Below are 15,554 nucleotides of genomic sequence, written 5' to 3'. Positions count from 1 at the left end.
GAGCTGTAGTTGTCTGACTGATTTTTTAGGTAGACCTGTAAAGATGCTGTTACAGTAATCAAGCCTACTAAAGATGAATGCATGGACTAGTTTTTCCAGGTCCTGTTGAGACATCAGATCTTTTATCCTTGATATATTCTTGAGGTGATAGTAAGCTGACTTTGTTATTGTCTTAATGTGTTTTTCTAAGTTTAGGTCTGCATCCATCACTACACCCAAATTTCTCGCCTGGTTTGTGGTTTTTAGATGTATAGATTGAAGTTCTCTGGTGACCTGTAATCGTTTTTCTTTGGCGCCAAAGACTATTACCTCAGTTTTGTTTTTGTTTAGCTGGAGAAAATTGTGGCACAACCAGTCATTGATTTCCTCAATGCATTTACCAAGAGCCTGTACAGGGCCTCGGTCTCCTGGTGACATTGTGATATATATTTGTGTGTCATCTGCATAGCTGTGATAGTTTATTTTGTTGTTGTTTATAATCTGTGCCAGTGGGAGCATGTAGATATTAAACAGAAGGGGTCCCAAGATGGAACCTTGGGGAACTCCACATGTGATACTTGTCTGCTCAGATGTGAAGTTACCTATTGATACAAAGTATTTCCTGTTTTCTACGTATGTTTTGAACCAGTTTAGTACAGTTCCTGAAAGACCTGTCCAGTTCTCCAGTCGTTTGAGTAATATGTTGTGGTCAACTGTATCAAATGCTGCACTGAGATCCAGTAAAACTAGGACTGACATTTTTCCACTGTCTGTATTCAGACATATGTCATTAAACACTTTGGTCAGAGCGGTTTCAGTGCTGTGGTTCTGTCTAAAACCTGACTGGAAGGCATCGTAGCAATTATTCTGTTTTAAGAAGTAACTGAGCTGTTGAGAAACTGCTTTTTCAATGGTCTTACTTAAAAACGGGAGATTTGAGATCGGCCTGTAGTTGTTCATTTGTGTCTTGTCAAGATTGTCCTTTTTCAGTATAGGTTTGATTACAGCAGTTTTTAGTGATTCTGGAAACACACCTGATAATAAAGAAAAGTTGACGATCTGTAACAGGTCTGACTCTAAAGTCTTTGAGACCTTTTTGAAAAAACTTGTTGGCAGGACATCTAAACAGCAGGAGGAGGAGTTCAGCTGACCTAAGATGTCCTCCAGGTCTTTGCTGTTAATAGGTTGAAACTGTTTCATGGTGTTTAAACAGTTTTTTGGTGGACACAGTGCATATTCTGGATCTGCTGTTGATGTACCAATTGCTTGTCTAATTTTTTGGATTTTTTCAGTGAAGAATTTGGCAAAGTCATTGCAGGCCATGGTCGAATGAAGTTCAGCTGCCACTGACACAGGAGGGTTTGTTAGCCTGTCAACTGTAGAAAATAAGACCCGAGCATTATGGCTGTTTTTAGTGATGATGTCAGAGAAGTAGGACCTCCTTGCATTCCTCAGTTGTAAATTATAATTGTGAAGTTTCTCTTTATAAATGTCATAATGAACCTGGAGGTTTGTTTTTCTCCATCTGCGCTCAGCTTTCCTACACTCTCTTTTTTCATTTTTCACCAGTGTGGAGTTTCTCCATGGAGACTTTTTCCTTCCAGAGATAACCTTCACCTTAATGGGAGCAATAGTGTCCATTACATTTAACATGTTAGCATTGAAGCTATTGACGAGCTCATTGACTGACCCTCTGGGCAGGTCAGGTGTTAATGGGAAGACCTGGTTAAAAATTGCACTACTGTGTTCAGTTATACACCGTTTTGTGATCACTGTTGTTGATATATTTGTGTGGGCTGAGATTTTACTTTCAAAGAAAACACAGTAATGATCAGACAGTAATAAGCAGAAGTTGTATTCCTAATCATAACTGAAAAAGATCACAGGGTAGATTTATAGCCCCTGAGTGTCAGATTAATTATTACTTGACTCACAACCATTTTCTCAGAACAATGTGGTTTTCATGCACATATGTATAGTACATATCCAACTGATATCTCTGTATAAAAACATTACAAAGACCAAAGCTAACCAAGTTCTGCTGGGAAAGAAAGAGAGCTCTACTTTCCCCTTTTACTGGTCTTCTATTCCACATCCTCATGTTTCTTGTATTGTGTCAAGCTTATCAGTTGGCATGATTGTTAGATAATGGTGATATCTTTAAAACACAACAGAGATGAACCAGGAAAACACCAGCTTAGCTGAAAGGAGCTGTTTGATCGGGTTACTTGTTGTTGCACTGGAGGGAGTGGCTGAAAACTTCATCCTGATTTGCTCTGCTTCAGGTTGTGTTAATTTATTAATTCTTATGGCAGTTTCTGTGGCTGTGATAAGGTCCACTACGGGCAGCTGTAGCTGTCCTGTCTAAAAAGATCTTCATCTATTTTCCCTGACTGTCCTTGGGTTGATGACCCCCCTGTATTCCAGTTCATTTCCCTGCGACAGCCGACCCTTGTGAGTGTCGCTTGTGTTTTCTGTTTTACTTTGAGAGTCTCGTGTCCTGTGTCCAGTGTTTTGAGCTTTGCTTTCCCCTGTCTCATTATGTCAGATTAGTCCCAGCTGTGTTTCCACCTGTTCCCCATCATACCGTCACAATGCTGTGTTTTTCTCCTCTGTGTTTCTGCTCACTTCCTAGTTCTCAGTTCATGGTTTGTTTTCTAGTTTGAGTTTCTTGTTTCCAGTTTCTCCTTTAGGTTTGTATTTGTCGTGAGTTTTTCCAGCAATAAAGCTGCCGTTTTGAGTTTATTCTTCAGGCCTACATACGGGTCCTCATCCTGCTTGCCATACAACACAACCATGACAGTTATTGCAAAGATACACCAGCCTTAATGCAGAGGATAAGCCATTCAAGTACAGTTGGACTTCCTCATCAACCGCCCCAGGCGTAAACACCTCCAGACCATAGTTTCAAAGCTACAAAAATACAAGGCCACAGACCAAAATATGACTGGGTTTGACCTCACAAGTAATGTAATTAAACAGCACCTTTCAGCTGGTGTTTTATCCGTTCATCTCTTTTGCATTCCTCTTCCTCATTCTCTCAAGATTTCCTCAATCTCCAACAGTCTGAAAAGAGAAACAAAAGGTGACCAGCTTCACAAAGTGTAACAAGATGAAAATGTGATATTCATGGTTCATTGATAAAGTCTTTACTTGTGTTGTAGTGAAAGTTTCAGATTTTGCTGTGTCTGTGGGAGGAAGTTTGGAGGAAGTAACCTCCCCATATACACACCTTTGTCTGACATGCTATAAAAAGCTCAGTCGGAGTAGCAGAGGACACAATATCACCATGGAGGTCATTGTGTTTTTCTCGCTGTTGCTTTCAGTCTGCACTCTTTCAGCAAATCTGGCTGAAGCAGATAAGTCTTCAAACCAACAACCCTGTCCACAGGACACCCAAGCTGTGCTGAGACAGCTGACCGCCTCAGTGGCTGTGCAGAAAGAGCAGATCACGGTCCTACAGAAAGAGACTCAAGGTACAGTATCATGTCAGGTAGTGAGAGAAGTAACAGCAAAAACAAATTGGCATATGATCCAGTGTTGTGTTAGAGAGATATCAATGTCACTCGTAAATATTCAGAATGACTGAAATGACAAACATTCATGGTTTTGTTTTCTTGTGAAAATAAATATTTTGTATAGAAATGAAATATAAAAGTAAGTATAGAAATATTGGCCAATCCTTAAAGAAATTGATGGTCCAGGGAAATAAATTTTATTTTGCACTTATTTCAGAACAGACCGCAAAGCTGAAGAGTGAAATTGACCAGCTGAAGCTGCAGTCTACAGGTATTGTGTGGAAATCATCATGGCTCTGATCATTTCTAACTGTTAAAAAAATCTGCAGCTGACACGTTTTTGATGCTAAAATATAAAGGGTGTAAATATTTGACTTAAAACTTGGTGGATCAACATATGTTACTCCTATAAATCTGTCCACCAGGTGGCGCTACTGTGCTAGAAAATCTGTGGTTCATCACAGAGGCAACTTGACCACCAACATTGTCTTTATTTGTGGTAAAGCAGGGAGAGAGCGAGGGCAAATGAGCTGCACTGCAGTCTTTCAGCATACGGGGCAGCTGTGGCTCAGGTGGTAGCAGCTCATCTACCAACTGGAAGGTTGGTGGATCGCTCTCTGGCTCCACATGCTGAAGCTTCTTTGGGCGACATGCCTCTATCAGAGTGTGTTAGGCAAAGCTCTTAGACAAAGATCAAAAGTATGTGTATGAATACAAGCACATTGTGTGGTCAGCTGAGTAGAAAGGTGCTATGTAAGTATAATCAATACTGGTCACCTGCTCAACCAGCAGAGCTATAGTGGCATGATAACGCCATTGTTTACATACAGTCTAGGGTTCATGTCTCAGTGAAAGAGAGAGGGAAACACAAAGTGGAGAGTTGACAGACTGTGGATAAACATGACAGCGTGAAACTGCACAGATTTCAAATGAGAATCAGTTTGTTCAGTGATGCAGTCAAACAAGTCTGCTTCTTCAACCATTCTCCACCCAGCACCTGTAGGAGGTGTGGTCCTGTGGCTCTGCAGTGTGTGGGGTGGAGGATGAGGGGACGTGGGGGAGACCACCGCTCGGTGTAGCATGAACAGAATGAGAGTCACAGTTACTTTCTTACTTACAGATAAAAACATGTGAATCACTGTGTGCTGTCAGTGAGATTGTTTGATCTCTTTGCTTTTTTCAGATGGTGCAGCAAAGCTGAAGACTGAGATTGACGCGCTGAAGCAGGAGCTACAAGGTACTGTGTGGAAATCTTATCTGACTGTGCATTTACTGGCTGTACAGATGTTTTACTTTTGGCGGATCAACATATGTCAGTGCTATCAATCTATTCATAAAGTGGTGTCACTGTGCTTGAACATTTTTATTTCATTCACAGAAATAACTTTAGTACACACAGTGTTTTTACACATCAAGTACAATTACTGGATCCACTTTTCTGAATTACATTATGAAAAAAGAATTTCTGAGGGACTCTAGGATAAAATTATCAAAAAAGAAATTGAATTCCTGGAGAAATTTACCAAGAAATACATATTGCCTCTGAGTCTTCATATAGTTTTTATATGTATGGACCTCTGTATTTTGGCAATTTTCACTTTTAGCATCTGCTACGGCTGGGGTGTTAAACTTTAAGCCCAGGGGCCAGAATTGACTTGCCGAACACTCCAATCTGACCCCCTGGTCAGCTTAGGAAAATATGAACAAGGCCATAAACTTTTGGACTTTTCACTGTTTCAGTGAGAGTTCTGTATTAGTTATTATCAGGTTTATGGCTTTTCCTACTCATAAAAACCTCTCCATGGTCATTTATACTACGCTGAAGACAAAAAGAACTAGACAAAGAATTAAATGGCAGAAACATCATGTTTTTTCTCTCCTAAAGAAATCTGTCATCACTGAAAAATGAGTTTGCTCTAAGGTTTAAAATACATTGGCACAGATGTAGGGTGAGAGCCACTCAGGGCTGACTGTATATTTGTCAGACCTTGATGAAGACTCAGACTTGATACACGTTAGTCTATTTTAATGTTTTATTTTTATATGATCTTGTCAGAAACAGGTGACCCCACGAACTCCTGTTTTGTATTGAACTCGTGTTCACCCTGCTGATGAGCACCTGTTGGATAAGCGTTTAAAGCCATGCACAGTTTCCTTTTTCCTGTTTTTTGAAAACTGAATGACATTAAACTGAGCTTATGTTTTTCTGAAGCACAAACCAAAATGCAACTAAAAGACTGAATAACACAGTTTGTTGTCTTGGCAGAAGCTACAAAATAACTTCCTGTCTGATCTAAAGGACGAGTTTAGGATCCTCAAAGTTAGATTTGATCAAATTTCATTTTCAAGTCACAGAGTTTGATTTCTTCTGTGACAGTGAAACGCTTCCAGCTGTCAAACATTTCTTTCATTGGAGATTAAAGTTTTTGTCATGGTCACTTTTTTGGGAAGAGTCTAACTCTACAACAGGAAGTTTAAATAATGACATTTCTCTCTCTCTCTCAGCCACACATGTGGCTTTCTCAGCAGCTGTGCTTCTTCCAGGCACTGGACCATACGTCGGACCCTTTAACACAGAGACCACTCTGGTCTTCAAACATGTTATCACGAACATTGGAAATGCCTACAACCCATCCACAGGTAATAACACTGAATGTCACTTCTCAGCTATGTTGATGTCAGGCTGATGTTCCAGATGTTCTAACAGCTGATTTTCCTTTTAACAAAAACAAATGTCCCACAGGTATTTTCACTGCACCAGTGAGAGGAGTCTACCACTTTGAGTTGCACATGTTTGGACATGGTGGTGTTGCTGTAGGTGCTTATTTGTACAAGAATCAAGGGCTCGTTGTTATTGCATATGAACACCAAACAGCAGCTGGAGAACTGAGTGGCTCTAATGGAGCCTCACTGCTTCTAGAGGTTGGAGATCAGGTGTTTGTGCGTCTCCTCGATGGTAGAAGGATATATGACAATCAAAATCATCACACCACCTTCAGTGGTCATCTGATTTTCACCATGTGAGAGGTGTGACAGCTCCAACACTTCCTGTTTGGCCTGTCCTGTGTGGGCGGAGCTTAGCCATTTTTAGAAGTAAAACAGGAAGTAAATCACCTGCTGGAATCAGTTTCTTGCTCTCTCTCTCTTTCTGGTTGGGTTCTAGTTTTGTGTTTATTTGTTTCTACTGACTCAGATAATTTACTTCTTCTTGTTATCTTTGATTCAAATACATCCAGTTAAATGCTCAGTGATTCTCTTCTCTTTGTCCTTTCTTCGAGTCGGCTCTTCACAAAGTGCTGCTCCTCCATTAGGTCCTGACTATTTTCTATAAGTTGGTAAACGGCATCGTTTTTTATTGGCTCCACTGTCCTGTGTTGGTCAGTCTGTTATTTTGGTGACTGCTGGCCCACATGTTTGCTTTTAACTGGAGTCTTTCCTGTTAAGTTGAGCAAAATCCAACAGTTCCTCTTTTTCTCTTCTTTGATAATCATGCAAGTGTTTTTCTTAAACTCTTAACAGATGTTAAACTTAATCTGACTATCATGATAAAAATGTAAACAGCTGATTTAGTTTGATATAAAATGTGTGTCAGTGCTGTGGAGGAATGTTTCCTTATTTTCCATCCGAATCCAAATGCAGACACAGATAACTGACTGTAAACTTACTCGGGTTCATTTCTTTAAATTCTTTACTTTCAAAATAAAAGCATCTTTGAACTAGCATTGTTGATTTCTTTTCATGTGTTTTATACATAGAGCAGCAATCAAATCTACACATGCTGGGAGTTACTATCACAGGTGGAAACGCAGAATGAGTCCTGTCCCTGAACAAAAACTAACACACACACATAAAGAGGAGGGAGAGAAAATGGTAGGCCAGCACAGAGAGGATTGGGGGACTATGACAAATCGTGACTTTAATAATAATAATAAGGAGAAGAACCAATAACATTATTGTATGTTTAATCGTTTTAACAACAAAGTTTTCTCAGTTCAATGTCTCTTTTACAGAGAAACAGAAATAAACATTGTTTCTCTTAACATTTTATAGGTTTTCTGATTAGTCAAGCAGGAAAACTTCAACAAGTACATTCTGGTTAAACTTTCCATATGGGATAGGTGGACAGTAAAATCTGGTTATATCATTGGAAAATTCCCCTTTTTTCCAACATTACAAGTTTATCTTAAAGCTGGGATTCCTTCTGGGCCAAAATATTTTTTAATATAATCAATAATAACTGTATTAGATTCTGGAGAATGATGTGAATTCTCTGTAGGATGGTTGTCTTTCTTTTCCCTTTGATTATCTATGAGTCTTTTTAGCTTCTTCTTGATGCCTTCTGTTGGTGATTTCTCAAAGCCTGTATGGCCTGAATGCAGCATCAGGGTTTGTTACACTGGACTTTTTCACAAAGGTCATAACACATAACATTTGTGTGGTCTTTGGCGCTCTGTGGATGTCACTTCCTGCAACTTGGTGCTGTTCCCCTCAGTCCTAGAGGCCCTGTTGAGGAGATGTGGGTCAGTGCGAGTGCAGCAAAAGTGCTAAGAAGTGGTTCAAAGCTCATTTGTTTCACTCACAGAATTTACTCTCGTTTTTTAGCGTTGACTGTCAAGCTTAGCAAAGTATCACTATCCAGAGTTGAGAACAGAAAGCAGTGTTGCAATCTTATGTGACTCTCTGCAGTTTCTCTCCTCTTGTCATCCTTCTAAAACTGCATGCCCACAGACACTGTAACTGCTCCCAGACTACCAAAAATAGGCAAGCAATGAATTACTTATGATTTCTGAGATTTCTTTTTAAAATCTGATTTAGTGCTCATTTCTGAAAAAAATAATTTTAAGCAAATTAAACATTCAAGTACTTGTTGAAAATGACAACCTGTAACGTGCGGTGGAGATGAAGCCAGCCGCAGAGGTGTGCAGGTGGAGAGCGAATGAGCAACAGCTTCTGACTTTCCACAACACTACACATGAGCGGGAGGAGGGAGGTATGCGGTCTTCACACACCCCCGTTCTCTGCTGACCATCGGGCGTGGGGGCTGGGAGGAGGTGTTGGCCGTCCGATTGAGATCTGGGATGCGGGGCCTCCCTGCTGCTGCGGAGCCTGGGGCGGTCTGCTTGCCTCTACCCCGGGATGAAGGGTAACATCTCCTCGGCCTAGGTGCCGTTTCCCCCTCTGGGGCGAGGGTACCTGGACCCGGGGTATAGAGTATGTTTGGGGAGTGTGATTGTGTGTACATGTCCATTTATGTCAGTACTTACGTTGGGTGAGTGCTGAGTGTTTGTATATGTGAGCATGAGAGTGGGAATGCATGTTTGTGTCTGTGTGTGCCTGTTTGTCTGTCTATATATTTCAGGTCGGGTCTTAGACTCCACCTCTCTGGGAACTCCCAGGCCCTCCAAAGTGTGGAGGCCTATCTCCCCTCACCACACTCCCTGCCGGTGACTGATGCCCTCAGGGGTCGGTGCATTGGTGGTTCTTGGTGTCCGGGGCTGGGCGCTTAGGTTTGTACCAGCTCACTCCCGGTGGCTACCTGGCGGGGCCTGGTGCCTGTTGCTCAGTCAGGCCTCTTCTGGGGTGCGGGGGACCCTCGGGCCTCCGGCCTCTGGGCCTGCGGCTCAGTTCACTCTGGCACAGCTGGCTGCCGGCAGAGCCGGCGGGCACGCCAGTGCAGCCCCCTCTGGCTTCTGCTTGGTGGCTACTGGGTGACGCCTCATCTGGGGATCCTCAGCCCTTCGCAGGAGGGTGGCACGGATGCCCCTCCGGTGGTCCTCCTTGGGCTCTCCTGCTCTGGGAGCCTCTGGATGTCTGGGGCCTGGATCTCCTCCATGCCTGCTTCATGCCCTGGGGGACGGGGCTATGGCTCTCTACATCCTCTTGCAGACCATTACATGTGGAAACCTTCTGAATACAAGCGCGCTGATCCACACAGGTGTTCACTGTTCATAGACATAAACAGTGTTGGGTAAGTTACTTTAAATTAGTAACTTAGTTACATTACTAGTTACTTCTATCAAAAGTAACTCAGTTACTTCAAGTTACTCGTTACTTTCAGAGTAACTAGTTACTAGGGAAAGTAACTTTTACTCAGAATTCTCTTGTTAATGTGTTGCTTCCATAACTTTGCCTGTCTTCTAGATTGCTTACTTGCCACAAGTGCACTGTGCCACCTACCAAACGAAAAAATAATGTGCACATTTCCACGAGAGAAATCCCACGCCTGATTCTATCCTAGCCTGCTTTTTACATCCAACACAAAAACTGCAGTCGTGGTGCTTTCGATTGTACTCAGAACTCGGAAATTCTGCCTTCTGAATAGGAAGATGTAGGTAACACCAGACTGCAGATGAGCTGCATACAGGGCTGGACTGGGACAAATAAATCGTCCCGGGCATTTTGAGTAGAGACTGGCCCGCCATTATAGGAAAAATCATAAAGCCTTTGAATGAAAATAAACACTGTTGTGACAGTGATGTTCACTGTTCTGATGGTATATATGCACCAATCTATCAATTGTTTTTTTGTAAGACTCAGATAATTATTTTTTTAAAAGCTAGACATTTGAAATGAGAATAAGAAAGAAAAGTATTTCTTTGTGCCCCCCTCTCCCTGTTAATGCCCTACATGGACCCCTGGCAACACTTTGCTAGACCCGCCCCTGCACAGTTACCAGCTGTCAGCTACTTAGAAAAGGATCCTGGTGTTATTTGTCTCTCAGAAACAGCTCATAACTTCCCTTCAACTCATTCATGTCACCTAAAAGGTAAACCTGTTTCTCCATCACCTGTTCAGCTCTGATGATCCAGTAAGGACATCTCCTGGTTTCATCTTCATGTTTCCCTCTCACCACATATCCAAACCGACATCATGACCAGCAGGTTTACAGCTGTGGCTCCAGCAAACATCAGCTGATACTAGAAATTAATATTAAATAAATTCTAACAACAGCTGATCAAGCTTAAACGTGCTGCTGTTGTTTAGCATGACATCCGCTGGTTTCCTCTTTCTGGCGCAAAGTGGGCGATAAATAAACAAGAGAGAAAAGCCGATCAGCTGATCATTGATCAGTTTCATGATTGAAGTAGAAACAGGAGAGAGAGGGGACAGAATGAGAGAAGAAGAGGCAGCTGTGCAGCGTAAACACAGAATAACTCCAGCTTTGTGTCTTTTTCATTGTAGCTGAAGTTCGGGACAAACTGTTCCTTTTCACCTCAATACGAAACGCGTAATATTTTCTCTGAATACGAGACGATTCCGTTTTTTACGGGACGGTTGGCAACTCTAATAATTAACCTTATGAACAAAATAAAGTTCAACATCAGTAACATAGCACCACCCAGCTGTATAGAAACTCCGTCATGCTAGCTAGTACGCAGTACGAAAAACTCAGCATAACGAAAATAAACTCCACCTAAACTTGGTTCATATCTGACCCAGAGAGACTGCAGGTCATAACTTCTTACCTGAAGTTCAGTTCACCTGATACTCAGACCAGCGGCTGCTTCGGGTCTCTCCTCTTGCCTCCCTTTTCCTTCGTCCACCTGCTGGCTTCCACCACTCGCTAATGTTATTGAATCTGTTTTGGCATAATAACTAGTTACCGTGCTCGTTACCACAATAATAACGTAGTTACTGTAACGCGTTACTTAATAACGCGTTAGTTCCAACACTGGACATAAACTACACCTTTCTTGGCTGCCACTTCAAAGCACATTGTGCGCTGTCGGTCCTGCGTGCTGCACAACAACATTCAATATCTAGTATTTACTGCTGTTTACACTTAGCTAGATTAATGCGAAGGTGTTGTGTTTAATATGCTGCTTTGGGTTTTTTTGCTTGTTTCCTCTTCTTTTTCTCTCAACAGGTGATCCAGGAGATTTTCTTTTCTGTGCCCTTTCTCACTGTCCTTCTTCCCTTCTGTTTTTCTTTTCCTTCATCTTTCTTTCTCCCTTTCCTATCCCCCAGTCATGTCTGTCCCATCCGTAACAACTGAAAATAAAATAAAATAAATAATAACAACAAAGGTCGATCAAATGGACCGATACGGCAAGGCCGTGATGATCCATTTGGTAAAGTAAATCCATTGGGTCTCCTTGTTGGTCTTCAGACAACAATTCTGACGGCTAAAGAACCAAATGGGACAGGCAAAAAACAAAACAAAAAAAAACCACCCAAGTAAGGTGCCTCTCATGGAAGTAGGGGCAAACAGTTTCAGCTCTTTCAAAGGGTGCAAAGCACATGTGGACTTGGGGTCTCTGTAACACAAAAGAGAGTCATACACAACATACTGCAACACGGTGGCACTGTCTGAGCTGTTCAGAGAGTCTGCTTCAATGTCTCTGAGGAGTGGACCTGTGACATGATCATCTAACTGCAGTTGTCTCAATTGTCAGCCAGAATGACGGGGGGCAGAGTATGAATGTCCAGGCTGCCCATGACAGCATGATCTGGTAAAAGATCTGTCAGCCTGTCACTGGTCAGAGGCAAAGGATTGCGTGACAGTGCACCAGGAACTTTGTTTTGTGCACTTTTGTGAAATCAAAGTCCTGCAGGGCCCATATCACAGCAAGGCACTCCTTCTCTGAAGTGCAGTAGGGGAGTTCAGCTTTGTGAAGGGAGCCACTAGCAAAAGCTCGCTTCACTGAGGTTGGCGTATCAAACGCTTTAACCACCCTTACTTTGTCTGGATCGGGTTTAACACCTGATGATGTGATGCGGTACCCAAGGAAGGTGAATTCATCGAGGCAGAATTGGCACTTTTTGAGCTTCAATGACAAGCCAGCAGCCTGGAGTCGGCCCAGCACCTCCTCAAGATCCACTAAGTGCTGTTCAAAGGTAGGTGAGGCGATAACAATGTCATCCAGGTAGACTGTGCATGTTTTGTAATTGAGGCCAGCAAGCACAGAGTTCATAAGTCTCTGAAAAGTTGCAGGTGCTTTGCAGAGCCCAAAGGGCAGCACCCAAAACTGGAAGAGACCGCAGTGAGAGATTATGGCAGTTTTAGGCTTGGAGTCCTCTGCTACAGCAACCTGCCAATAGCCTCGCACTAAGACCAATGTTGAGACAAACTTTCCCCTTGCCAGAAAGTCTAAAGACTCATCTACACGAGGCAGGTGATAAGAGTCTTTTCGGGTAACTTGGTTGAGCCCTCGAAAGTCCACACAAAACCTTGGTTCTGCGGCCGCTCTATTGACAATGACTACAGGAGCTGCCCAAGGGCTTGTGGAAGGTTCAATGATGTTGTCCTTCAACATTTGTTGCACTTGTTCTTCAATCACACGTTTCGTAGTGGGTGACATGCGATAGGGTGGGAGATTGACAGGTGTTGCATCACCAGTCTCTATGGCGAGTTCAGTGAGAGCAGTACGGCCAAGACGACCATCAAACAAGGAGCTAAACTTGCTGAGCAGATTGAGTAAAGCATCCTTGTGGTTCTCCGAGAGACTTGCTTCAGACAGTTTGGCTGTAGTGAACCCTTGCTGAGAGCATTTGAAGCAGTAAGGTTCAGGGTTATAGTTTTCTCTGCCACACGAAGGAGGCTGTGGTCTATGTCGTCCAAGCACTGAGTGAAGCTCATGAGCACGCAGCACCAGGTCCATTACAGAAGTGCCATTAGCGCCATACAGGGCAACTCTGTATTTTTCAAGAGCATGTTTACTAATTAGGTCAATGTGAAATGCACTTCACACACGTACACACACGCACAGTGTTTGTCGCCAGATGCCACGTTTATTTATTGTTTTCATTTGTTATGACCGACCACAGTCTGACAGCTCCGGTCTCAGCTGATTTCCAGCCTCCCCTCCACTCCTCTCCCATCTCACTATAAAAGGGAAGGAAACCATCATCAGTCCAAACGCCATCAGCTGTTCTCACCTGCGTCTCCAGCACCGCCCTGTTGAGCTCACTGCACCACTCCTCCCCTGCAGCCGCGCCCGGGACCACACCTCCGCCACAGTCAATTCTATCTTTTTCAGGTGGAGGGCTTTTCAATTTCTCAAACTCACTCAGCATGTGGGCAACGAAGGTGGGGAGTGGTTCATCCTGAGTCTGAACACGATCCAAAACTCCTCTCAGGATGCATTCTTGGTTGTCAGAGGGCAGGAAAACTGTCTTAAACAGCTGACAGAATTGAGCCCATGATGTGGGAGCTCAATGCCTTGAACCATTTCCTGGGCTCTTTTGCAAGAAAATGTGGCAGTTCATTTAGCAACTGCCCATCGGTTAGGTTCAATGAGGCTTTGTACGCGCCAACTGCACCTAACCAATCCTCGGGTTGCACTTTATCGTCCCCAGCATACACAGGAGGCTCCAGTTTGGCGTGATGTAAAGCTGCTGCAATCACTCTGGAAGTGCTGCTGAGCTCGAGTGAGTGAGATGGGAGGAAAGGATTTATAGGTTGAAATAGGTTGCTGGGCAGGAATGGGTTGGTATTGTTGGTGGGTTCAGTCTTGTCCCTCGTAGGAACGTGAGGTGTCGATGTGGCCATTGGGAAAACAGGAGACTATGGGATTGCAGGAGGGGGAGAGTTCCCCGTTGTGAGTTGTCACTGCTTTAGTAAGCTCTGCTGTATGTTCAGTGAGTCACATAAACAGTCACTGAGCCTAGTGTTAAAGTGAATTTAGACCCAACACCTAGTCATCTCAGTTCTTAACTCCACCACTTGTTGGCTAAGACTAGGAGTTACATTTTCAACTATCTTGCACATTGGTAATGACGTAAGTTCCATGTCTGAGTCAGAATCGTCTGGGTAGTGTGCCATTGTGGTTTCAAAAAAAAGAAATTAAGCCACTCCAGCCCACAGTGCAATCTTTTATATAACTGTAAAAGAGTCAGTCAGGTCAGACTACAAAGACAAAACTGCAAAAATGTCTGTCAAGACTAAATTTGGAAAAACCACATCTGAAAATGTGGTCCAAATTTGGTCCTCTTCCCAATCCGACGCGGCTTCATCCAGAAGGGCTCCCGCGCTGTCATCGCTGTGGACCAGCTCTACGTGGATGGACAGCTTTACCACAACCCCGGCACAACGGCAGCACATTTAAATCAACAGAATAGAAAGAACTTTGCTTTACTTTTATAAAACACTTTGTAATGTTTATCACAGTTTTGAGTTCTTTGGTAGTTGGATAAGTGTTCAGTGCTTGAACAATGGAAAAAACACAAACTTTGTCCAAAAACCTCTCATGTTTAACTGTTTTCCACTTTTTCTTTGGTCATTTTAGCCTTTTTGGCCAGGGTGAAGGGAGTATCTGCCATCAAACAAGAAGACAGCCGCATGTAGCTATGATGATGTTTGCTAGTTCACCTTACATGCATTAATGTAATAACGTGGTTAGCCTACTCAACGTAAATTACACACGAGCAACATGAAGCTACTCACGCAGAGAAGAACGGCTGCTGCTGCATCATCATCCTCATCATTTCTGCTACACTGGCAGGGCTAGGGGCCAGGACTCTCCTCTTCGTGTTTTTGGGGGATGTTGCTAACTCCGGGTCCGATAACAGGCAACCCAGTGCACAGTGTGAGGTCTCGCAGCAAGCTATCAAATACGCCGCATTTCTCGGCTTTTAAAAAAAACGCTACACGTCGCCAGGTGTTTCATCGGATTTGAGGCGTTACCTCCTTTGACAGTATCACAGTATCAGCTTAAAGCACTTGTTGCTGCTGAGTTTGCATCTTTTGCTGTGAAGTACAGCCAGACTTTTGACCGCTTCGCCTTGGGCATTTTTAATCTGTAGCTCTGCTCTAAAAGAACGTACGTACCTGGGCCCGCCTACTATCCTCGGAAACGTAAAATGATTGGCTAGAATTCAAAGTGTATGACGTTTCAGGGGAAAAAAGCACCGAAATAAAGCACCGAAATGTGCGCTGCTTTTCGGTCTGGTTACTACCGTTTATGTCAGAACCGGTGCCTGATACCGGTACCCATCCCTACTGAAGACTGTTATGCGCTTCGCTGTCACCAGCTGTGAGAAAGAGTTTTTTTTCCCGAAAGGTCAAGGCCCGCCACTCGCACAATCTGTCTGCGCATGCGCATCCCAACGACTGAC

At 43.2% G+C, this 15,554-nt stretch overlaps 1 protein-coding gene across 1 annotated transcript; it reads left to right on the top strand.

Moving 5' to 3' along the window:
- Positions 1-3,268: 3,268 nt before the first annotated feature.
- On the top strand, positions 3,269-7,201 carry LOC146566289 (complement C1q-like protein 2). Its single transcript, XM_085287999.1, has 5 exons — positions 3,269-3,455; positions 3,715-3,768; positions 4,681-4,734; positions 6,003-6,137; positions 6,241-7,201. The coding sequence occupies exons 1-5, from the start codon at positions 3,269-3,271 to the stop codon at positions 6,519-6,521; spliced, it is 711 nt and encodes a 236-aa protein (XP_085144125.1). The 3' UTR covers positions 6,522-7,201.
- Positions 7,202-15,554: the final 8,353 nt, after the last annotated feature.

The sequence above is a fragment of the Mchenga conophoros genome, linkage group LG10 (genome assembly GCF_057382185.1).
Source record: "Mchenga conophoros isolate Kocher_MC1m ecotype Shallow Benthic linkage group LG10, M_conophoros_male_GT1.1, whole genome shotgun sequence".
NCBI lineage: Eukaryota > Metazoa > Chordata > Actinopteri > Cichliformes > Cichlidae > Mchenga > Mchenga conophoros.
The sequence above is the reverse complement of the archived record's forward strand: the minus strand, read 5'-3'. Positions and strand labels throughout refer to the sequence as shown.

What these genes read in the sequence shown, in the direction of transcription:
- LOC146566289 (XM_085287999.1), top strand. Translation starts at nt 3,269, where the DNA reads ATGGAGGTCATTGTGTTTTTCTCGCTGTTGCTTTCAGTCTGCACTCTT. An exon ending in CCTACAGAAAGAGACTCAAG is followed by an intron (nt 3,456 to 3,714) that starts GTACAGTATCAT and finishes CACTTATTTCAG; the next exon opens with AACAGACCGCAAAGCTGAAG. An exon ending in TGCCTACAACCCATCCACAG is followed by an intron (nt 6,138 to 6,240) that starts GTAATAACACTG and finishes AATGTCCCACAG; the next exon opens with GTATTTTCACTGCACCAGTG.